Source organism: Pagrus pagrus (genome assembly GCF_965226575.1).
Source record: "Pagrus pagrus genome assembly, chromosome: 18".
Taxonomy (NCBI): domain Eukaryota; kingdom Metazoa; phylum Chordata; class Actinopteri; order Spariformes; family Sparidae; genus Pagrus; species Pagrus pagrus.
This window is the reverse complement of record NC_140202.1, coordinates 19494148-19518796: the sequence shown is the minus strand read 5'-3', so window position 1 is coordinate 19518796 and position 24649 is coordinate 19494148. Positions and strand designations below refer to the sequence as shown.

At 40.4% G+C, this 24649-nt stretch overlaps 1 protein-coding gene across 2 annotated transcripts; it reads right to left on the bottom strand.

The window, feature by feature from the left end:
- Nucleotides 1-1820: 1820 nt before the first annotated feature.
- Nucleotides 1821-22728, bottom strand: rps6ka5 (ribosomal protein S6 kinase, polypeptide 5). 2 transcript variants are annotated; one of them, XM_084381543.1, is made up of 17 exons: nt 22420-22728; nt 19087-19158; nt 18674-18892; nt 18363-18478; nt 18175-18276; nt 17127-17210; nt 16890-16993; nt 16642-16792; nt 16292-16453; nt 14812-14937; nt 13547-13680; nt 12714-12807; nt 11666-11836; nt 11164-11355; nt 9141-9300; nt 8276-8439; nt 1821-7880 (listed from the first exon to the last, which is right to left on the bottom strand). In XM_084381543.1, the coding sequence occupies exons 1-17, from the start codon at nt 22487-22489 to the stop codon at nt 7596-7598; spliced, it is 2406 nt and encodes an 801-aa protein (XP_084237669.1). In that variant the 5' UTR covers nt 22490-22728; the 3' UTR covers nt 1821-7595. The 2 variants fall into 2 exon arrangements, with proteins under 2 accessions (XP_084237669.1, XP_084237670.1); XM_084381544.1 differs by lacking the exons at nt 1821-7880; nt 8276-8439; nt 9141-9300 and adding an exon at nt 9593-9945.
- Between the last annotated feature and the right edge of the window lie 1921 nt (nt 22729-24649).

Sequence of the window (24649 nt, the reverse complement as noted above, 5' to 3'; positions counted from 1 at the left end):
AGCTAGATAGTGACTTTTGAACAGCAGCAACTGTGATAGTTAGAGGATAACTACTTACTCTACATGCTTCTTGTGACAAATGTACTTATTATAAGTCGCTTTGGACAAAAGCGTCTGCTAAATGCCCTAAATGTAAACGTAATGCTGAATGATGAAATGTCGTAGCACTAGACCCAGTCATTGTCAGTATGCAGCAATATCCAGCTGATATTGGCTAACATTAGCCACATAAGATCATGCCAGGACAGTTGGTATGACCTGTCAATTGACCTCTGTTGAAGTGACACTAGATCTGATGATGGAAAAAGCAGAATCAAAACTCAGAAAAGGGAAATGTGGGAATTCAAACCTTACAAAGTAAACAGGAACTTTTCAAAAAATCAGTAACTTTTGATTAATTAACCATCAATCTAGATTTAATGGATAAATTAATTTAATGGAAAAAATTATCTATATATTGCATGTTTTTAAACGTAACTCATGCAGCAGAAATCCAGAAAACATATTTCTTGACCTCTGACCTCTATGATGCTTTGATCCAGACCTTCTCCAGTGACTTCATCTCCAGATCTTGGAAGAAAATCATTGGTTTGGTTTGGGAGCCTAGTCTGATTTTTGTTTCCTTAAAAGGGGGAGTTTCCCTCTTGTATGTTCACCTGCTTAACACCAAAAATGTAGTTTAATTAATTAAATGTACTGTATATAACTTTTCCCAAGACAGGAGCAGTCATTGTCCAACTGACTGAGAGCCAAAGAGCGTCCTCTCCTGTCAGTATATGGTAATACACAACAGCGAAGACCACTGGTAGCCAGGGAGCTGCAACAATTAGTCCTTTAATTGATAATTAATTGAGAAGATTGACAGAAAAGCAAAAATGCAGAGCCTTCACAGGGTTTTAGCATCTCATTAGTGAATATCTGCTGTTGTTCTTAGTTTTTATGATAGTAAAATGAATATCTTTGAGGTTTTAAACAAGCAATATAAAAAAAAAAATCATTTTGATTTTGAGAATTTTCCCACAATTTTCTGATATATGATGGTCAAAAAAATAATCAAATAACAGAGAAAGTTATGTTAAAATTAATCAATAAAGAAAATGCTCATTAGCTGCAGCCCTAGTGGAAAGGATGTGTAGTATTTGATTTTTTTTTTATTGCATAACATGAATATTTTCTGAAATACCCAAAAGCCCTCATCTTCTAAAATAAAGATTTCTTCACAGATGAAGTTGATGACACTTCATCTGGCAAAATCTACTGACACAAACAATCCTCATTTGCTATTACTGTACAAAAGATCAACAATTCCCTAATGACCCATATAACAGATATCCATTCAGCTCATCTCCAGCTGGACAGTCTCGCACTAGCATCACTTTTTAAAGAGACTGGAAACCTTTTTTTTGTCAGGTCTACTGCATATGACTATTTTAATCAGAGCATAACAATAATATAACTTTGACAGTACTTTCAGTTGACTGTTCAAGACACAAGATCTTAGTTTGGTTATAAATATGCATTTAATCGACCCGGTACACAGACATAAATCTCTAGTCCTGCTAGACAACATGAAAAACGTCATTTTGAACCATATTTAACACAATCTTATACTTGACTCATCTATGAATAAATCTTAAAGGCTGTTCATGCTGCACAGTAAACTGCTCTCCAAGTGGTACTTTATTAAACACTGCCATCTAGAGGCTGCCAGCTGGAATTAAAAGCTTCCATGTCTCCTTACTTGCCTTTTACATTAAGAGTACCTCATATTTTCAGATATGAAAAGCTTTTTACTTAGTTAATAACTCAAGATCAATAAATGAACAGGAAATCGTACATTTATTGTCCTTCTGACAACTCATACACACAAATCCAGGTATCACAAAATAGCTTCAGTAATGACGTAAATACACTTGAAAATACAATGAAGCCAAGGGTCGATTAAAAGACTCATCATGGCCGGTATCAGGTTATTAAAATGTACAGATGTATACAGCCAGCAAGTAAAGCATTTATTGAAGCAAATCAAGGTTTTTTCCTCAGACTATCAATGGTGTGCCTAAAGACCTGAATGATGTTCACAGTGCCCTAAAAAAGCAGGTATGCACATGGTGTATCCTTGCAGTACAAGTACTATCCGGTGTTGAGGTTCATATTTTAGTATTGTCTTAGAAATGTTGGACAAAAGCCATCAACACAGACAGACGGATGAACAAGCTGAAACATCTGGACCTGCACAAAGTCAAAAAGGACAGTTTTCCTTCCATTACAAAAAAAAAGTTCAATTGCATGATTAAAATAACATACAAGTGCAAAGTTTTGCCCTTAAAGCTTGATTGCGTGTTTTGAAACAGTTTAATACTGACCAATCTCAAAAGGGATTCACTGCTACAGTACTTTTTGACACGCTTCAGTCACAATATGACAAGGATATGACAAGAATCAATGAAAATACTGACAGGAACCGAGCAGTAGCACATGCATGATGGCGAGAATGAGGACGATGATAATGCCTTAAGTTGCAGGTTGGCATGAGCACTGACTGACATCCCTTACAACTTGTGTAGGCGAAAAGCATCGATGTTTCCCTCGATAAAAACAAAATGCTACAGCCTGTTCATTTAGCTTTAATCCCTGCTGACACCAGAGTAAACCTAATAAATTCAAATAAGACACAAAGTCCCGGGTGTCGACATGCTAAAGTGTTTCTGAGAAAGACAACAGTGCCATTCTGTAGCTGATCATGTCCTTCTCTGGCAGGGTTAATGGTTTGGATCATTAAAGGGGCAGTTCACACAAATTCCAATATTTTTTTTACAGTGAATTCTATCAGGCTTTAATTTAACGTGGCCCGGCTGTAGCATAATGATCAATGAAACAGCTGTTGTGTGATGCTTCCCCTATTGAAAAATCACATTTATACTGTATTTTACTGTAATACTGTACTTTTGATAATCCACACACCGAACTGTAAACCAGGAACCTATTTCTTAGGTTTGGATATGGGGACGCCACTCAGCCTTGCGTTCAATTTATCCAAGTGGCCGCTAAATATCTCACTGTGGCCCAAGAGGACCACCTTTATAAAAGAGACGTTGTAAAACTGTTGACAGGACACCTCAAACTACAAACAAGGTCAGTTGACTTCACCTATTTTGAATTTTTGACCCTGTCACTTCATCACAATGTAAGGTCTACGGGCCAAGCAGGAACTCACGGAGAATCCCTACTGCGCATATTCAGTGGGCCACATAACCAGGAAGTAAAGCTAGAAAACTTGTCATTGGACTTAATAGGCGATATTTGCATTCACCATCATGTTCTTCTTTAAAACTACTTCCTCACAGAAAAAAAGCTTCCTATGACTACTGTGTTTTTGTTTGGTTCCCGCACTTCTTTGTCCAAAGTTACCCAACAGTCCTATAAAAGTTTATATAAATCTGGATGTAATTTAACAATATTCATTATATCAAACTGTTCAGTTTCTATTATTTTTTTTATTTTTATTTTTTTACATACAAGACATTATGATCCTGGAATTGTTGATGTTCAGGTTTTCTCTATTTTTACAGTAGATTTGGTTAATTTTGCATTGATACTACTACCACAAGCTGGGTATTTCAACCACCCACTCTCAATCACAGCAGGTGTTACAACAGTCTCAGGTTGGTGAAAGCTGTGTCATTCACAGTCACCTTATTGTAACTTTTAGTTTCATGAAAACTGTAAAGAGGACTCCACTGATTTAAATGACACTCCTATAACATCAACTGAGTCATGACGGACCGTCTTAAAAATGATCAAAATCGATGCACATATAAACTTTATTTTTACTCGCACTCTCTTTCAAAACCTACGTAACAGAGCAACTCAAGCGGCAACAGTACGGTTGGAGATTCAGGGGTGTCATGCTAAATGCGGCTAACGCAGCCTCGAGCAACTAAGTGTGCCACAGAAGTCTTGTCTTTCTAACACCTCAACCCCAGATTTTTGTCATTTGCAAACAATGCTGATTCAATTGACATCACTCGAGGCAACTTACCACACTTCACACAGCTCCCTCTGAAGCGTTCCCCTTTAAGACCAGCCTCATACCCATTTGTAAACCAATTTGTTGGCTTGTTTTCCTCTTTAGCACAATTTCTACTTCTTAAAATTGTCCCTCCCCTGGCAACTGCACAAGTGCTCCTGGTTAGTAAACACTGCTTTAAAGGATCACATTATTACAGGTCATTGTGGGAAGCCACTTGTTTCTGCAGCATCACCAGAGGTTTGGCCACTTCAGCACCGCGGACAGCTCCGTATAATCCATACCGGCAAAAAAGAGCCACAACAGCCACGGCATCTGTCCAACAACTGAACACAGATCAGACATAATACAATCACTTTCAGCTTTGGTACCCACATCTGTCTCTAAAGCACATACTGTACGTGACAGAAGGACACAGGAAGTCCAATCCTTTGACTCTAAAACGCACAACAGCAGACACTGGTTTATATAAAACAGTTCAAATCACGAGCCCTCTTATTCATGTTGCTAAAAGGTTGAAAGGTTTAGTTAATCAGATGGGAAGTCAAACAGAGGAAGCACGGTAGGCAGAAAAGGAACTTCCATTCAAATTTCAATCCAACCTACAAAATAGACAAAAGGATGGCAAATCACAACTGGCCTCCCTTCCTCCATCTTCCTCATAGTAGCACACTGAACGTTGTTCATCAAAGGGGCAAAGCCTAGTTTGAAAATCAGCCACAAGAGACGTTGGTTCTAAAGAAACCCTTTCCTGTGATACTCTGTTATTTTCCCTACAAACAAGTGAGCTGGGTCCCACAGAGGCAGTGAGTGGAGTACGGTATTTTCTTTGGAACAAACAGCACTGCAGTACATCAGCTAATAGAGCCCGGCTCCCAGAGGGGAGCTCAATATAGGACACTTTTCCTCTTCCTCCACTTGAGCTATTAATACACCCAAACAAAAGAAAGGAGGCTTAATGAGGCAGCAACGGGGAACTCATGCGAACTAAGTTAGACAAGAGCTTTGAAGTGTTTAGCTCCAAGGATTCCAGCTTTTCATACACCAATGGCTCAGACCTTGTTATTTGTGGCTGATGCCATGAGACTAAAAGTACACTATATGTACATCAAGTTGCGCCCTTCTAAGCATTATGTTTGGACCCATTTGCGGAGGTCTTTTTGAAATGGTGAAAGCAACACAACAGCGAAAAGAGATGCATAGTTTCAAGCATGATAACGGCAGGATATGGATATTATAGATCGTATGAAGAGTCTCTGAAGAAACACACTGTACACAGTTACATAATCATCAGACACGTCTACACAGAGTTCACCAGTTGGACAAAAAACAAACAGAAACTGTGATATATGAAGCATTTCTTTGCATATTTGCATGAAAGGAAATATCTCATGCAGCTTAGAGCAGCTACCTTGAAGTTAATGCTTTGGTTCAGATTCAGAGTGCATTCAAATGGAAGAAGATGAAGGAGTGTATTTCAATGCACACAGTAGTCCAACTAAGAATTTGGAGAAACTGTTTCTAGTCAGCTTCACATACTGAACACAAATACTCCAACTATTAACCATGGACACACACTAACACATACTTGCAAAAAACACAATTCACAGAGCATGGCATTTACTTGCCTAACTATCCTGGCCAACACCAGTATTGTAACATTAGAACATTACAATATTCAGGCTTTTGTAAAAAGGGGTTTCGGTGTTTACATCAATCACACCTCAAATAGCATGACTTCAAACACCCGAATCAAATCGGGGGATATTCAAAATGTGCAAGTAAACAAACTCACATTAAAATCAAGTAAGAATCTGCCAAGAAAGCCCATTAAAACAAATAAAAAAGAAGAGGCTGATGTTTCAGTTTACATCATGCACTGGGAGACTTGATATGAACCAGATATCTGCCTCAAAATGAGAGCTGTCACACGGTGCAAAGATCACCGTTTCAGTCATGCAGTACAACATGGTAAATAGAGCAAGGGATGGTGTCAAAAGTTAAAGGAGTGTTTGTTTGAGGAACTTGATGTTTTCATAAAGGGTCGATTTTTAAAACATTTTTGCACTATATTGCATTAAAATAGTGTTGTAATGTATTATCACCACCCATTACCTGATTTAATGCATTTTTTGGCACATAAACCTTTCCATTTTAAAATAATTTAGTCTCATCTGAAGAGGAAGCCACTTGAAGCTGCCCTTTGGCATCTGGGATCTCTTGACCACAAACGTCTTTACAGGTTCACCTTGACACTAAGCCGATCCAAATTTTCCATTTGGGCCATTCTGCTCAATCCAATTGGTTGTAGCGACAAAGAGACAATTAAGTCCTATACCACACAAGGCAAATCCGCTGCTGGGCTAAATATACTGACTTAAGGATCAGAGAATGTGGAACAGCAGCGATGCTGAGCCTTGAAGTAGTCCTGCTCCCACATCAGAGGCAAAAATAAGTCTAAATATAGCTCTTCTTGTGGGGTCACATCCCCACAGGCAGCAGTACTCCCCATACAACAATAAATCAACAGATTTGGCTGAACATACTACATCCACATTTGGTTGTTCCTACGAAAAGATGTTGCTTCTTTAATCCTAAAAACAAGGACATTTTTTGATTGAGGGACACAGTTCAATCTAAAAAATCCAACAGCCTCCATAAATAATTCTGCACCCCTTCAACACCATTAAGCAGTAATGGTGTTAATCTCTTCTTGCCCAATATAATCTTACATTATCTACATAACTGTGTCTCAGTAATCTACTTGAAGCACTGATGTCTGTATGATGATTACAAAGATGTATGAACAACCACCAGACTACATGAAAACAGTCTTTAGAGCTGATAGGGAAAAATACACACATACACAAAATGTCTCTCTTTTTTTAAAAGACTCACTGTATCCATTATTTCTTTTCAGATCAGTCTGAACCATAAATAAGTTAACAATATAGCTTATCATAAATAAATTCAGTCTGTAAAATTCACATATATAAATACCCTGCTCAACCTTGCAGAGACTTCCCAGAAAAGAGAAGTGGACCCACGTAATGTTAGCGCTGCTGCACGTTGCATTTTCTCTCTCCCTTTGACATAAAAATACAAAGCATCCATGGTGTAAACACTACGACTTTCCCTTTAAAACCTCTGGAGGCATGGACAAAGACGGGTAAACGCAGCGGACAGATTGAGCTGTGATTTCACGATGAGACTAAAGATGTCTCTCCATTGTCTGTCTGGACCTGGGGCAGTGGGGCAGCCCTTTTCATTTTGGACACCGGTGACAACATCTTCCTGGTCCAGTCCCTGATTGATACAGTCTGTGTGTGAAAGTGAGAGAGAAAGAAAGGATAGGCTATTGCTAGTGATGATTGATTGATATTGAGGTGACGGTTGCTGCTCCTGCTGCATGCTTGGTTTTGGAGACTTGCGGAGGTCCATGCAATTGAGCCAGAGGCAGAGAGCTGCCAGGGACAGAGAGAAAGAGGAGAGCTGTCTCTACGCTGGTCCGAGCCATCCTGCTGTTCATGAAACTATCTGAATCTCCCTTTTTCCTCTCGCTGCCTCACTGTCCTTCTGAGAAGTCAAAGGCTGGGTGTGCCGGTTGGTTCTCAGAGTCTGTTCCCAGCGGCACGGGTGTGTTGACAGGCGTGCTGTTGGAGGGCTGCGGGTTGGTGTCGCAAGACTTCTCCTGAGACTGGGAGGAGGAGGATGAAGAGTGGGTGCTCTCACTGGAGCTGCTGCGGGTCTCTGTGCTGGTACTTGTCTTTTTCATCTTCCTCCTCTTGGCTAGCGGAGCCTTGTCCACTGTCTGCAGGCGGAAACCTTCCCGCTTACATTTGTTAAATGCCTGGGACAAAAAACAAAACAAAAAGGGGGACTGGTGAGTCAGTCAATAAGAATTCTCTCAATTATTCATTTTCAAATGGATACACTGATCCAACAGTTCAAAACCAAAAATGTCATTTTACTATCACATACGATGAAGTGAAACCTCAAAACTGAGAGTTTGGAACTATGTCTAGTATTTCAGCTTGAAAAATTAATTAAGGGATTAATAGTTTATCAAAATAGTTAAGAGATTTTCTGCTTAATCGACAGATCATTTCAACTATACTTTGGACAATTCACCTCCTAACACACTTGAACTACAGATGTTCAGTACAACCCAACCTTCACAACAGGAACCCCAAAAGTCCCATATTCCTGACCTAAATCTGAAACAAGCATGCACTCATTTCGTACATTAAAGGTAGCTTTGACGTAGGTGTGGACGGAGGCAGTGGAGGAGCCGAGAATGTCCGGGGTCATGAGCGGGTTGGAGGACAGCTGGCTGTCGTCCTGCAGCCAGGCATTATAGCGTAGGCCACACATCTTAATCCTCTTGTTTGGGTCCACCGTCAGCAGCTCTGCAGGAAACGAGACACAGATAATTACCTTTAGCGCTCTTAATACGAGAGTGAGGAGGTGAGCCACAGAGAGGAAGTGATTTCTACTTCAGGAAGCTCAGACATTGCGGACACTGTGTGGGTGGCTGACTGACAGGTCTTTTGAAACAGAAACAAACAACAACTGAATTTTAAGCTTGGAATGCTTGATGCTGTTAAGAATCATTCACATCTGAATATCGGACCTGTATTTTCAATTATAATGACATGAACAACACATAAAATGCTCATTCATGATAAGACACTCTATGAATCTTAATCTGTTACAGGTATGATAACACCTGTAATTTGTATGGTTTAACGATTTCTTTCATTATCCAAAATTAATCACTTAGGCCAAAATAACATCTTCTAATTGCGTCTTTTGTCCGACCAACTGTCCATAATCCAAAGACTCTTCATTTAATGTTATAAATGACAAAGAAACTACTTACAAATACTTGCAAATACTTACACTGAGGAAGATGGGACCAGCAAATGCTGACCAGTATCTTAGCCGATTAAATCTTTTGTCAGTAACATAATTAAAATGTACTGTAAACCACAGTCTCAACGTGACATGACATCTGATCTTACATCTTGTGAATAAAAAAAAAAAACTTCTAGCAAAGTTCAACGCATTGGATTTAACAACACATTAAATCAGTCGTTTCCATCCTCACCTTGTATAAGGTCCTTGGCCTGCTGGGACACATTTCTCCAGGCCTCGCCTTCAAACGAGAAGTCCCCGTGTTTGATTTTCTTCATGATCTCCTCAGCACTGGTGTGAGTCAGGCTCTTCTCCTGACACTGAAAAGGCACCTGGCCAGACAGCATGGTGTACTGCAAACAGAGGGGCAACACACAAGCTGCTGTTATACTGCCGCGACAGTTTGCATGTCTAAATATCCACACTGGAAATGCTACCTGACTATCACGTTCCCTACGATGAGCTAGGTAAGTAAAGGCACCGGTGTTAAAACATATCAACATGCTTTAGAAGAGCTCTTAACCAATCACGACTGTCCACATTTTTCAATTGTTATTCTGCATGTTGTTGACCAAGGTTAAACCAGCATTAAACAGAAGAGCGGTTTGTGCTCAGCCGAATGAACAGGATGCGCTCACCTTGGCCTGTTTATATCTGCCCTCAGATTTCTCATTAAAATGACAGTAGTCGGGAACAGCCCTTTTGGCGGTGGAGGATCTGTCGTGCCTGCTCTCTCCCTCCCTCTCTGTGTTGGCTCACTTTGCTTCCAGGGCATTGGGCACACGGCTTGTCAGTAGCCATTTCATCAAAGCTCCATGAGGCACACTACACCCATGTCCCCCCAGGGGGCGACGGTGCAAAACAACACTTGCACAAGGGAGTCCAGGCTCTGTACGGATGACTGGCCGAGGACAGAAATCTCTCTCTAAACTCTCCACCCCCTCCTGTGTGTGTGCCCTCTCCATCTCCTCTCTACCTCTCCTTTTAATTTTCCTCCTCTGTGCAGAAAAAGGTCGAATTAGGATGACATTTCCGCTGCCGGGAAGTACCGTCTCATGTGAGCGTGGCTTAACCAGCTCTGAGAGCCGGGCTGGTTGCTCTTCACTCCGTGGTGAGCCTTAAAGTGTGTCAGCTCACCACAGGATGCTGACAGCAGCAGCGCAGAACATGAGAGGGAGATGAATATCATGCAAAACAGATGTAATAGAACATGCACACACATGCATGCATACATGTGCACACTGACATGTAAAAACACCCTTTACACACACACACACACACACACACACACACACACACACACACACACACACACACACACACACACATAAACACACACACACACATATTCTGAAAGCCCAAATCAGTTAAAATAACAGCTGATTGCTTAATCAGAACGGCCTGCAGCAAATTTTGAATCCATAAACTCGATAACATCAACAAATCAACACTGTGTAGAGCTCATGATTAAACATTTGGTTTGAGAAATGCTCCAGTTAACAGTATTATGAAAAACAACTTTAAAGTGGAGCTCGGAGCTGTGGATTTTGGAAAAGATTTTTAAAAATCATAAATTTATAATCAGGTCACTTTCCTGGAGCATTGTGGGAAGTGAGGGATATACTTCCAATGCGACTGTGCAGGCACAAAGAATGATGCTCCTGAATAGGGCTAATCAATGATCTGTTATTCGGTCCTATCCCTGACTGAGTGGCATAAATGTCATGAAACCAAAAACTTAATTATGATGTTAGGAAATATGCTGTGAGTATCCTCAGTTACTTTTGACCTGAAGATATCAAATATTAAATATTAAATAGCACAAAGCAAACATTGGGTGCTTACTGGGTTCAAGGGTCAAAATATCTGATAATGTTAGTTAAGTCATGATGTATAATGTACTTTCTTTGACCTTACCATGTGAATTTATAAGTGAATTATAAATTATTATTATGTACATTATAAATTCTGAAATTTGAAAACACTCAACACACAAACACTCAACACACAAGCATTCACATTTCAAAAGCTGTTATCAGCTTCGTTTCTGTTATGTTTACAATTTCTGTTTAAACTGCTGTTACCCTAACCCTAAAATAACACACCTGGAGAAGTGCTACGATTACAGGCTGCTGATAAGTGTATTTACTCTAAGGATAATCTTAAGTTGAATAATGAATGATAATCCATCAGTCAGTCGTCCCACACCCACTCACCAGAATGACCCCCAGACTCCACAGGTCGCAGGACTCATCGTAGCCGTCATATTTGAGTATCTCTGGTGCTGCGTACTGCAGCGTGAAGCAGGGAGTCTTCAGGAGCTGATTGTCTGGCGGTTTGAGGCGAGCAAAGCCAAAGTCTATGATTTTTATCTCGGAGTTCTCACTCTCGTCTGTGAAGAGCAGGTTCTACGAAGCAATTCAAGAGACGGACAGCAATCATTTCTTTCTGCTCTGCAAAACTGGTCCACTCAAGAGCTCGCTAAATTGGACATCAAGACTTGTCTGACCAGGCTCTTTTGACCCATGTTAGGGTCAAACAATTTTACTCTTGTTGTGCAGAAGATTGCACAGTCACAATGACAATGCGACAGATCACACTAAGTTCAGAAAAACACAGTAATTCAGTTTGAAATGCTTATGATCCTGTGTGTCTGTATTCATCACAAAGACTGTGCTCAGAGAGAAAAGAATTTCTTGCCGAGTATACGTCCAATACCTCCGGTTTAAGGTCTCTGTGCACCACTCCTACGTCGTGCATGTGACTGACTGCCGACACCAGTTTTCTCATGATGCGGCTGGCCTCAGTTTCACTGAAATGTTGCTTTCTGCGGATCCTCTCCAGCAGCTCACCTCCACCGAGCAGCTCCAGGACCAGGTACGTGTGGAGCTACAACAAACACACACACAGTATATTTACGCTTCTCATTGTTATACCCATTTCTAACCATTATTCTTTGTTATAAGTTTTGCAGTTAAACAAATAGTGAAAAGTGTTTGCTAATGCTTTCACAGCTTGAACTGCAAGTTGAAAACAACTGGATGTTAACATGTAAAATGGTGGATGAGAATTTTATTTGTTGCATAATTGATATGGCAAAAACGTCCCTGATCCCATGATGGTGAGATCAAACCATAATGGTATTGAGTAAAAGTGAAAGGGGCCAAACAAATTGGGAAGGGAATAATGTGTCTGGGCAGCGGGGTAGAGTTTCTCATTAGTGCTGGGTCTGTGGAACAAAGGCAGGACTCGGCTGAGGAGAGGCGAGGCAGCGCTGCTTTGATCTGGGTCACAGGCCTCTGAGGTACAGTAATAACCCCACTGAGCTCATCAGGACTAAAGTGGTGCTCCTAGGCTTGAAGGACCGGGGCTAATGAACCTGTACACAGTCAGCCACACGGGCACACCTTCCAAATAACCGAGGTAAGCTTCAGTTGGAACACATGCACACTTAGTTTGGTTTGAGAGCGCGGCTCGATTAGCAACACAAGTAAATCTGGGTTTTTTATTCAGTGTTGCAAAATGGATGTTTGTCCAGCTGCAGTTTTAAAAACACGTTTGGTGTGAAATATCAAGCACACGGAGAGATGCTTATGGGACAATACATGAAGAGACAGAGACAGACCTCGAGGGCTTCAAGCTTCCCCATTAATCTGCCCCGTTCCAGTTCCAGGACTTAATAAGGCTGCAGTCCCCACAGGCTCCTCAGAGAGCCATGCAAAACAGAATTTATGGTGGCAAATGTAACCGCTGCAGTCAGCCTTACCTGGTCATGGTAAATTTCATGTAGCTTGACAATGTTAGGGTGGCCATCGCAGAGCTTCAGGGCTGCTATTTCCCGCTGAGTCTGTGCCTCCATCCTGTAGCAAACACAAGCAGGAGGCCAGATAAGTGTCACGAACTACAACATGAATACACACATACGCAGCAGGGTGAGAAATGGACTTTTCAGAGGGCAGTGTTTGTATCATTTAGCAGGTTTTTGTCAGGTTTTTTCAGGATAATGTCAGTGTGGTAATGAATGGTGCAAACTGCATTACAATTTGGGGAGAATATCGAGGAATGTGATATAAAATATTTTTTGGGAAACGTTTAACCTTATAGATTAAGTTTTGCCCAATTTTGAGTGTTTACTTTCCAAACAAGGCTATCCAAATTTCAGGAACATGTGTTTGTATCGGATTGCTCCAGCGAGGGTTACTCTTTTCACGTCATGATATTTGTTGTGTAGGACTGCAGTCAACACACAAGATCAAAGCTTATTTTGTAGCAGCTGCCAGCAAAAACAACCAGGTTTGCGAGCTGAGATGTATTTACATTTATTTAACCCACATCTGGCAACGTTACACAGAGTAATAGAGCAAATAAAATCTGAGATATTATGTAATCAAGTCATGTTATGACATAATTTTGCATTCACAAGATTAACAGAACATTTCTCATCTCATTCTTTGTTAAGAGTCTGTGTTAAGAGTTGGCTGACAGCAGTCCAGGTTCTGCCAGCGAGAAGAGGAGAGCCAACAACTGATTTATCTAGTGAAACAATAAACATCACGCAGCCGAAAACAACCGGGCTGACAAAAACATCTGAGCTTGTACCTCTTGCTGACAATCTTGACTGCGTATTTCTGTCCAGTCTTCTTGTGTGTGCAGCGTCTGCAGATAGAGAAGCTGCCCTCTCCCAGAACGCTGTCCCTCAAGTCCATCTCATAACTCATATAGAAAGGTGAGTCCTGCAGGAGGGAACAGCAGATCAAAACAACATGTTAGATCAAATATACATTATAACTAAGAGGCAGGTGTCCAGTTATTGCAATGTAAGAATTAACTTAAAGCTGTTAGGTTTGAGATGAAGTGGTCATAAAATGTATTTCACTATTTTGTATATTAAAATATATTGTGCAAAATTCTTTAGAGTAACACAAATCTCAAAAATACTGGAACTGCTGCTACTTGGCTTACATTACACAGATCATGTTCTGGGTTAAAGCTAAACATTCAAATTTAAAATTCAAATTCAAAACACATTAATGTATTTATTATTTGTTTTAAATAATAAGTTTTTGTTTTATTAAGTACATCAGCACAGAGTGATCTGCAGCAGTCCACGAAAACCATTTCATGAGGAAGCCAGTAAACCTCTCTTGTTATGCAACTTTCATTTGCATAAAAAAAGAGAAGCATGCAAGGGGCAGATGTCGCAACATATAACTAAGTGGTGGAAAAATCTACATTTTCCAGATGCGAGTTAAGATATTGAAAATGACTACAAGACAAGACTGACTATTAGGTACCTTCCAGTCTGTAACAGCACAGCGGAGTGGCTTTTATTGGAGCACATTGCGGCCTGACTGCTCAGCTTAAACTTCCCCTTTTATCAAGTGTGTAAGCAGCATTTAAGTAGGCTGTGACCAAGGTTACATGCAAGCCAAAATCTAATGTGAACATCAGTTAAATTTAATATTCCTGCCTTTGTTTTTATTAATCAAACACTCCTTAAAAGACTAAAAGCATTACTATGAATTACTAATATACCTAATATGATAACAAATATTTAAAACAGCTCAATTTCCTCACAAAATCTATACAACATGATGATGTTGATGAGAAAACGTGCTTTGCACACAAGGCAATGCCCTGCTGCCCTTTTAAAAAGCATTTTGTTGCACAGATACAAAACACAAACAGCCTCAAATAAACAGGCTCATGTCTGAAAACTGAATCTGAGTGCAATGAAACAAGTACAGTAGGAAAAAAAAAAGATCTAGTGGAATGGAGAGGAGGGAAGAAGCCTCATCTGTCTGTGACAGCAGCCATTAGCTTAAGTGTGTTTGTACAGGGGGATCCAAGTCCATTCATCTTACCTTCATCATGGCGCTGCGGGCCACCGCAGCAGAGCCTGGCCTCTCAGAGCCCCCACACAGCTGGACAGGGTCGTCCATCACCACATTCCTCTTGAACAGGATGGAGGGGGCCATGAAAGAGTATCCCTACACACAGAGACACGTGAACTCTAGGTGTTTACATCTTACAAAGACATAAAGTGAGCAGTGGACTGCATTGACAGAGGGAAAGGAAACATCTATTGCTGACTAAAAAAGACTGTAGCATTAAAATCCTGCTGATTGCACTCTATTTTATATCTTACTGGAATTTATAGACACTTAATATTGTTATACATTTCCATATTTGCTATGAAACTTAATATTGATTTTTTTCTTCAAATGTCCCACCAGCCTGCCAGCGCCACAATAAACTCAATTCTGTTAATTTGTGAGTGACAGTGGCTGTCCAGCTGTTCCTATTGTTAGACCTGTCATTGTGGAGCGCTGCCTGCTTAATTCCAGCTGTGGGGAGCCCAGAGCTTTGAGCTGGCATTAATCTCTCTTTCCCTTTTTCACCGACGCACACACAGCTGTGTGGTATGTAGTGACAGCCATGGATGGACGGAAGGATGGATGTTGAATGAATGAGATGCCCTAAATTGCCGGGCTTGAATATTTGATTGCTCTGCTGTGAAATTACATCTTGGCACTCTTAATGCAATTTTAATTTTGTTTTGTGAGGCACGGTGGGGGAGCAAGTGCACGGTTTAAAATTGGGATTGCTGTCGTTATCTCAGAGATTGCTAGGCTTGCAAATTATAAAGACCACAAAATTTCAGACTATGTGAATGGCAGCTGAGAGCGAAAAAAGCCAAGATGAAGTTGGCAATCAAAGACTGAAGGCGTAACCGAGACAGACGTGGTGATGCTCTCAAAGTGTAACCTTTTATTCCATGAGAGAAGCCCGTTAATGGATCTATTGATCTACCGAGCTCAAGGATCCAGAAGGCAATCAGAGTTGAAATTTCATGCAATACATCAGACAGCCATCAGCTGGCACGGAGTTGTGGGCCATATTATGGTTCAAAGCTACATCAAAAATAGTCATTCACATCTGTTACTTCAATAAGAGCTGCATATGGCAGCAATTACTTCAATAAAAGGCTCTTTAGTCAATTTGAATACCAGTGCACACAGACAGACTCATGTTGACTTACAGCAACCTTTTGAGGACATTCAAAACTTCACTTGATTACTTCGATTGCTGTGGAGTATGTCAAATATAGTCGCAGACAAAAGCGCATAATGTATAATGCGATTTTTCATCCGTGTCAACATTTCACAGTGCCTGCAACCAAAGCCCAGACAAACATCAGCACAAAGCACATGCAAATATAAATGCTGTCCTGTGCAATGACCTGCAAGGAGCACAAAGGAATGTTCCTGCCTGTAAACAACAAAAACATGAGTCACAACAAAAAGCAGCCGGGCTGTGAAATATCCTTCAACGCCCTCCCACCTGGAAGATGCGGTCGCAGTTTTGAGGCAGAGCTGCAGGGGAGTAGGTGGGGTCCATCTCCGTGAACTCGTCGGCAAAGTTGCTGACATCCAGCTCATCCCGGATCACCGGCTTGAACGGGGCAGGCACCTTCTTAGCCGCCAGGTCCTCCCAGTTAATTTTCTACAGTGAGTTTAAATAAAGACAAACATTATGGTTCATTCCCATCCTTATCAACAAAGCTTATACAAACACTCAGTTTCCCTAAATGCTGCACACTCAAAGCAGCCCCATTATGTATAGTAAAGCCCATCCTGCCATTTAGCTTTTCTAAATATTGTGGAAGAGTCGAGACAGGCAATGAGATCCACCTGGTAAAACGGGTGCTTTTTTACATTCTCCGCTCCATTAGGACCCGAGCCCAGTCTCTTCTTTGGATCTTTGATGAGGAGCCGCTGGATCACGTCTTTGGCCAGTGGTCCCATATCTTTGGGGAAAGGAGGGTCCTTTTTTAAAATCCTCCTGTGGTGTGTGAGAAAGATATGGTCAGTGTTGTAAAGAGATTATAACTGAAGGCTAGCTGAAAACTGTGGCTGATGATCGGGGGGGGAATCTATACTTGGCTATGTCTGTGTGTGAGTTCTCGTCTCCGTCGACAGTGAAGGGTGATCCACCAGTTAGAAGCTCGTACATCAACACGCCGAGGCTCCACCAATCCACCGCCTGTAATGCATGAAAGTAATTACTCATGACTAAAAGAGAAATCTCATAGAGCATGCACATTCAGTAATACAGAGAAGAGAATATTGGGTGCTTGATCTGATCAAATAGATGACAGCATAAAACCACAAATTACCTTGTCATGTCCAGACTCTCCACCTTCCACAATTTCTGGAGCCATATATTCAATTGTGCCACAGACAGAAAATGCCCTTTCCATCTGTTTTTAAAAAGAATTGCAAATTCATCAGTAGAGATATTTTAGAATCGAAATATATCAAAAATACAAATGATCTTAGTCTTCTCTGTGTTGTAAAATGCCTGTAAGTGTTTCTCTAGAACATTTAAAGGTTCCCCGTGGACTTTCTGACATCTGATAGCGCATTAAGTAGTTTTTCTTTGAGTGGGTTCACATTTTGTTTTTCTCGTGCACATGCACAAGGACAGATTTCTAGGCATTATTTATTAGAAGCTTAACTCTCAAAAACTCTAATCTGCTTCATCGGGACTATGCAGGTGTGGCTGGATCAAATTTGATTGACAATGGCCTGGCAACATAATCAAACAGCTTCACAAATGTTATCAGATTTTGATTCAAATGTTGCTAAAATCTGGAAGTCTGTGACGGCAGCTTTTCCTAACTGAGTCTGCCCACTTCAAACCAGCAAAGAGAGCTCGTAGGATGATTTCTCTTGTGTGAAATAAACAAAACAGTTCTTACTCTGGCAGAAAATTGCGTTTTCAAGCATGACCCCATTACTCACAGAAAAACAGCTTATTAAGAAAATAGTTTTTGTGGGCATTTAAGGGAAAAGCCAGACAACTTCTAGGTTATATAAGCCAATTTTGATTCAAAATTTGAAATTAGGTAGGATTAAACAATTAATCAAAATATTATTGAAATACCAAAATGGCAAAAGTCCAATATCCCAATCCATAGAGCTCTAATTATTTTTGATAAGGGAAAATGCGTCACAAGATACCAATGTAAATTAAGCATTGTGGCACCACAGAGATGTCCTGGCCCTCAAATCATATTCTATACACAATTATATAATTTAAGGAAATAAGAGATTTTAAAGGATAAGATCACCCAAAAATTTTGCAACACTGTTTTGCTGTGAAGCAATTTTCAATTTTGGGTGAACTCATTCTTTAACACAAACTGTTGAGACATACTTTACCTGATCAAATTCTTTACTGAGGCCAAAGTCTGTGAGAACTATATGACCAATTGAATCCAGGAGAATATTCTCTAGTTTTAGGTCCCGATAGACAACCCCAAGCTGCAATGAGAAAACGACAGAGCATGTAAACAGCAATAGACAACTCCTGGAAGGACAAGAGGCCTTGATTGTGTGGGATCTGTTACCTTGTGTAGATGCTCTAATGCCAACGCAATCTCTCCGCTGTACAAGGCTACTTCTTGCTCCTTAAATCGCACCCTTTGCACCAAATGTGTGAACAGCTCCCCACCATTTACATAATCTAGAATAGAAGATATAATGCATGTCAGGTTTGATCCAAAATAATATAATGTGACTGGTATTTCTACATTCAGTTCGGGAAAATCTCTAACTGTGTTAAAGACAATCATTAACCTTTTGTTTTGCTTGTATAAACATAACACAGAAGTGTCTATCTGCAGTGCGTGGCAGGCAGTTTCATTTAAAACATCCTAACCGAGTATGAGGTGCAGTTTGGTATCCGTCTGGAAGGCGTAGTGAAGTGTGACGAGGAACGGAGACTGGCGAATGTGCTCCAGCACTTGCCGCTCCGTCCGTGTGTGCTCAGCCGTCTTTGCCTTTTGTACAATAGTGGCCTTCTTCAAAACCTTCATGGCATATAGCTTTCCCGCATCATGGCCACTCACTTTCCTCACCAGGAACACCTTGCCGTATGCTGGTGGTTAAAATAAACAAAGACCAGAGCAAAGTTCACTGCAGGGCATAGGCTTCAACAGAAATGCTTGGTGTAACATGCTTATCATTCCAAAAACACACAATATCAGATGCAGGACTGACATGAAAAACTATCATCTAAACGTCTTGTTCTGTACAACACAGAGAGAGACTGCAGTTAAAGGCTTTACTCACCTCCTGTGCCCAGCACCTTTAACAGCTCAAAGTTTTCAATGCCCACCCTCTCCACATGGCCCGTCAGGTTGGCTGAAGTCAGAGTAGACATAAAATATTACAAGGGAATCAACCACTCAATTCACATAATGACAAAACAGCAAAGAAAAATAAACATCATGTTACAGACGATACATGTATTCCCTTAAGGTTCACTATTTTTTGTTTTTTTAAATCAATGAGTAGCTCGACCTTAAAAAGAAGAAGGAAAGAATTTTTTCCGGATGAGGTATTTTTCCACTGAGGCTTATCTGGAGCATGGGAAATTGTATGCTTTTATTCACCGCTGACAGCCCTAAAGTTTGTGCCTGCAATTGCTTTTTGCAGGTGCATTATTAATCTCCCACCTTCCCCAGATTGGTGCCACGTTACTGGGGACAACTCATCGGAGAATTAACATGACCTGCAAGCCACTCACTAATGATGGCAAAATACTGTGTACTTAAAACAGTGAACGCAGAGTGTAGTAAAAAGTGATTTCAAAATGTACTATATGTATAATACATATTATCCTGGTCCTTCTATACAACATACCAGAAGGTGACACTTCAGCACAAATTGACCAGCCTCTTGTTATAATTGGTGCAGACATTCTCAATGCCAAAGTTGGCCCGATAAGAGCAGCCAGACGTTTCTAGTGCAAAAAATAATTATAATATATATATATATATATATATATTTTTTATATATAAATAATGTTAATGCTATTATATTGATTGTGAGGTCATGTGCTCTTTAAATATGGAGATCTCTTAGTGTTAATTATTTTTACATAATTTAAGCTCAGAGGCAGAGTGACACTTTGCACAGGATGTCAGTAAATTGAGAGAACGTGGGATGCTTGAAGTATTTTGCATCTTCACACAAAAGGAGTTTGCTTTTGGCCTGTGGCCCACCATTAAATTTCAGTTTGGCCCTATCAGGGAAAAAGTTTGGGTCTATTTAATAATGTTAATACAGCCAAGTGGTAAATACGTTTATACAGGTCAGCTGTTTTTAGCTGGAGATGACAAAAACTGCAGCCGTTGCATGGAAGCCATAAGGCATACTTCATCACCTTGCAGGCCTCAATAGTTTTTGTTTTGTAGCTTGTGCCCGAGTCATAAATAATGTATTCTTGCATTTCATTTTGACACAAAGAGACCCTGAGCCCTGATGCTTTGAGAACAATGAATTTGAAAAGGCTGGGCTTTAAACTGGAGAATCAGCCATTTAAAACACATTTAGGAAAATCTTGCTGTTGGTTAAATGAATGCAGATCCACAGCAGCAGACTGGTAGCACTGGTCATCTTGCAATAGTGAATTTGTTTAAAATGTACAAATACAACAGATGTAACACATGCATAATCAGCAAATTTCCTTCATGTTTACCAGTATACTTCTAAACTCCCTCTCAAAAGTACAAGATATTCCTCCATGCAACTGCAAGCAAATTTGCTAAATTAGCTAGCAATAACTCATTATTTCCCTTCAAACACCTTCAGTGAATTCAGCTCACATTGTCAGTGACTCCTCGTGTCTTTCTAAATCGCGATGTCCCTGTACAGCTGACTGAGCATAGCATGATGATGGATGTGCATGTCCATTGTAGTGAATACATTCCTTCTGTCTCCCACTCTGAAAATAGGCTACTGAGCAATTAAAACGGCTCATTTGATTTTTTCTTTTTCTGCTGCTTACACGCAAGAAGAAATGCGAGTGCAACTATTAGGCACTTAGGGTGCACACTGTGTCATTTTGAAGCAACAATGCCGTCCTTCAAATCTGAGGTCAGAGGTTCAGGTTGCATAACACCCCCGCCAAGGCCAAGTTTGATTTCTGCGTGTTTATTAATAGACTGACAGAAGTGTCGAGCCAGATGACGCCTTACTGCAAGACAAGAGGAATCTCTTCGGTCTGCATGTCCATCAAAATAAAAAGCTATTTTGGTCGGTTTCCTGAGTGATAAATCTGAAAATCCAACACATGATTACAACTATCTGAATCAGCATCAACGCAGCCATGAAGATTAAGACAGGAAGCAACAGTGATCACTTTTATATTGACTTTGCACGACTGCATATTTACAAAGATAGGTTTTTTAGTGAAAAACTGGTCCAGCCTTTTGCACCTTTTAAATGCTCTGTTGTTTCCACTGGGTCAAATACTGCAGGAAGGGTCAGAAGCAGGGTTAAGTGGTGCAGCAGCTGATAGGCTGTTTGAAATTTAATACCAAAAAAAAAAAGGGAGAAAAAAAAGCAGTGACAACTAGAATGACTGCATATTTAGGGCAGGGCAGTAAATGGGGGGTGCAGCCTAGTCATGTTGCAGCCTGAACAGCAGCACTGTGTCATTATAAACCAGTTGTAGCTGAAGAAGTGTCCAACTTCATTCAGCAGCCCTCGGCGTTAAATCAGCAGACCTGCAACTCTTCTCACTGAACATTATGATTGAGACTTTGCCACCGAAGTCTCAATCATAATGATTTGGGAACTGCAACAGTAAATTTGACTGGATTTCCTTCCTCTTGATCCTTCTGGAGTCACGTTTTGAGGTGCAGCTGGTTTATGTCAACACTACTTCCATTGCACAAACACACACACACACACACACAAAACAAAAGCCAGCAGGATTTAATACAACCGTCACAGTTTTACCTTGAGGGTATTGCTGAATGGTGTGAACAAGGCCAGCAAGGAGTGCGAGTAATTTACTTGTCAAGCATGATTTCATGAACCAACAGTGCTTGATGTATAATGTGCAGAATGAAACCAAGCTAACTCGTGGGATCTGACAGCACTGCAGCTGTGTCTGCTCTTCCTTGGCTAAGGAGAAGTTAGCGGTGTGACCGCGAACAAATCCGGGCAAAAACAGAAAAACCAACTCGTCTAGTTATTAATGTCACGTCAAGGCGGCGGCAGTGCCATAAACTTGCACAAAAAACCATGCCAGTGGTCTAATTTGGCATTGTAACACGTTAACAACTAGCTTAAGCTAATGTTATTAACGTTAGCGGGGTTGACCACGGTTATTAAGAAGCAGTTAGCTAACGCGGGTGAAATGGTTAGGTAACGTTTAGTTTGCGTGAGTTAATAAGGACAGTCAGCCCCAACATTAGCCTTCCTCTGCCATTTTTGGACTTGAGCCACGTTAACATTGATGTTAGCGCTCACTACAAATGCCCACTGACAGTGACAGTTGACTCTTCCAAGCTAGGCAGCTAACATTCCTGCAAGGCACGTGTCTCGTCAAAGAAAAAAACAGCAAATAAAACGGACTGCGTTAAAAGTTTAACCAGCTTGCTGCTAACTTACCGTTTTTCAGCTCGTGTTTCACAGTAAAGAGGTCACCTTCTCTGGAAGATCCCTCCATCGGGGATGGCATCGTAATTTCGTGCTCCACTTATGGTCAAAGATGCTCCTCAGACAAGGATACGTTCACCCCCGTGGGCTAGTTTACAGTATTAACATGCAGAAACTGAATTGTTGAGCAAGGTAATCAAACGCCTGATAGTTAGGTGCCAAACTTAACAGATAAATCGGCAGTGCGATGCTACTAAACGTAGCAGCAAGCAAACCCAAAGGAAACACTTGCTTCATCCAGTACACCAACACTGCCACTACCTTCGCAACCAGACAGTCCCTCGTCGCTGATTGGGGTTGCTATGTGAGAATCTGACAGCTGATTGGATCGTTCCGTGCTTGCGACACATGATCCCGCCTTCCTCCAAAGACTGATGCTGCCTTCAAATGTCCCTCGTACACGCGAAGTCAAAGGTCAGAAGTGTAAACATTAAAGTGCAATCGATCGCGATGAAAATACACTCCTACGTTCAGAATAGAATAGTAAATGTGACAGGATGTTGCTTCGGTGGGTTACTACTGCACACTTTTGAAGGACTATTTGATTTACTGCATTTTATAGCTATTACTTTATATACTGCACCACATTTATTTGAAAGACAGTTGCTTGTTTGAACATAACATATGATCATATTATAAAATGTGATGCATATGATGTGTTTATTACTGATAAAACAGAACTGCATCAGTAATAATTATCTGATAAAATAGCACTAATAAAGGCTGAAACTTGCTATTTCACTATCTCAGGATTTCCTCCACCACCGTGCCAGCTTATTCTGTTAATGGGACAGCTTGACTGTTAACCTTGGAGATCAACTATTAGAGTAAAGTTAAATTACCCTTATGAAGAGCCTTTACATTTTGCAGCAGCAGTTGAGAGCATCTAGTTTTGCCACAGTGGGTAGATAGTGGTATGAAACAGTCAGCTATTGGGCAAGACAGAGACAGTATATCTTGAAAATGATCAGTTCCTGTTAGTTGAGGTGAAAAATGTCTGAGGTACCAAAGATAAAGATCCTAAATTGCACTGAATTGTCTGTATTCATTTTCAGTTTATGTTTTCATCTGAGGCAACAATGAAATGGTTTAATTTTGCAGGGATGAACTATGAAGGAAAATGCAGAGTAATTCAAATAGCTACAGGAATTCAAGCTTTGTAATTATTATTTCACATGTAATTATCCCTGTCCATCTCAAAACCTGGAGTAAACCCAAAAGACGCTCAGCATTAAATCAGCTACAGTGCACCCTGTGTAAAAATGTGTGGGAGCCATTTTCCTAAAGTGAGGTCGATGTTAATGTAGTTCACCAAGTTGTACACAAGGTGTCACCTTTGAGCTGTGATCAATATCAGATACAAGAAGGAAGGAACTGTCACTGGGGTGTGAACAGGTTTTGAGTCACACTGGGCGACAGAGTAGTGTTTGTGAACACTTTGGCTTTATGATAAAAATCATGGACTGCTGTTATTGAGATCCTTGTGCAGTGAGCTGTAAATACACCACAAAAAAACCGAAGAAGGAATGTTTGGAATGTGTTTATTTTGCTAGACATGCTCTACAAGTGTGAAGTGAAACTAGCTGGTGCAGTTAAATGTCCCATTGTGAGTGATACAGTACTGCACAGGCTATTATTAGATTAGAAATGTTGAATAATATGACCTTTTTTGGGACTGAATTTTCTGTAACCATCTGACCCTATTTGAGAGGAAGTATGTCTTTGCCAGAACTCATCACAACACATAGACATCAAAATCGTGAACAAAAGGAAGATTGCAGTCATGTGAAGAAAACCACAGGCAGTGACAGTTTAGTAAATAGAGGTTGGTTTATTCACCAGGATCAGTTTAGATCTTGAAGTGAGAAGCTGCTTGCAGTTTCAATGACTAAAATAGGAGACAAACTTTATATGAAGCAAACAACATATTTCCCTTGTGCTTTGGTGTGAAATGTATAATTGATTAACATAAACAATGATTTACAGACAGATAAGCACACCCAGAGGTAAACCAATAGGCAACGATTAAATAAATACAAGAAAATGATAAATGTATAAATAATTTAAATGATATAAATGATAGATGGCTGATACATGTGTTCTCACAGCTTTTTTATTTGCAATGAGATGGTGTCAATGTACTGTAATGTTCAAACTTGCATTTCTCTATTTTGCATTACTA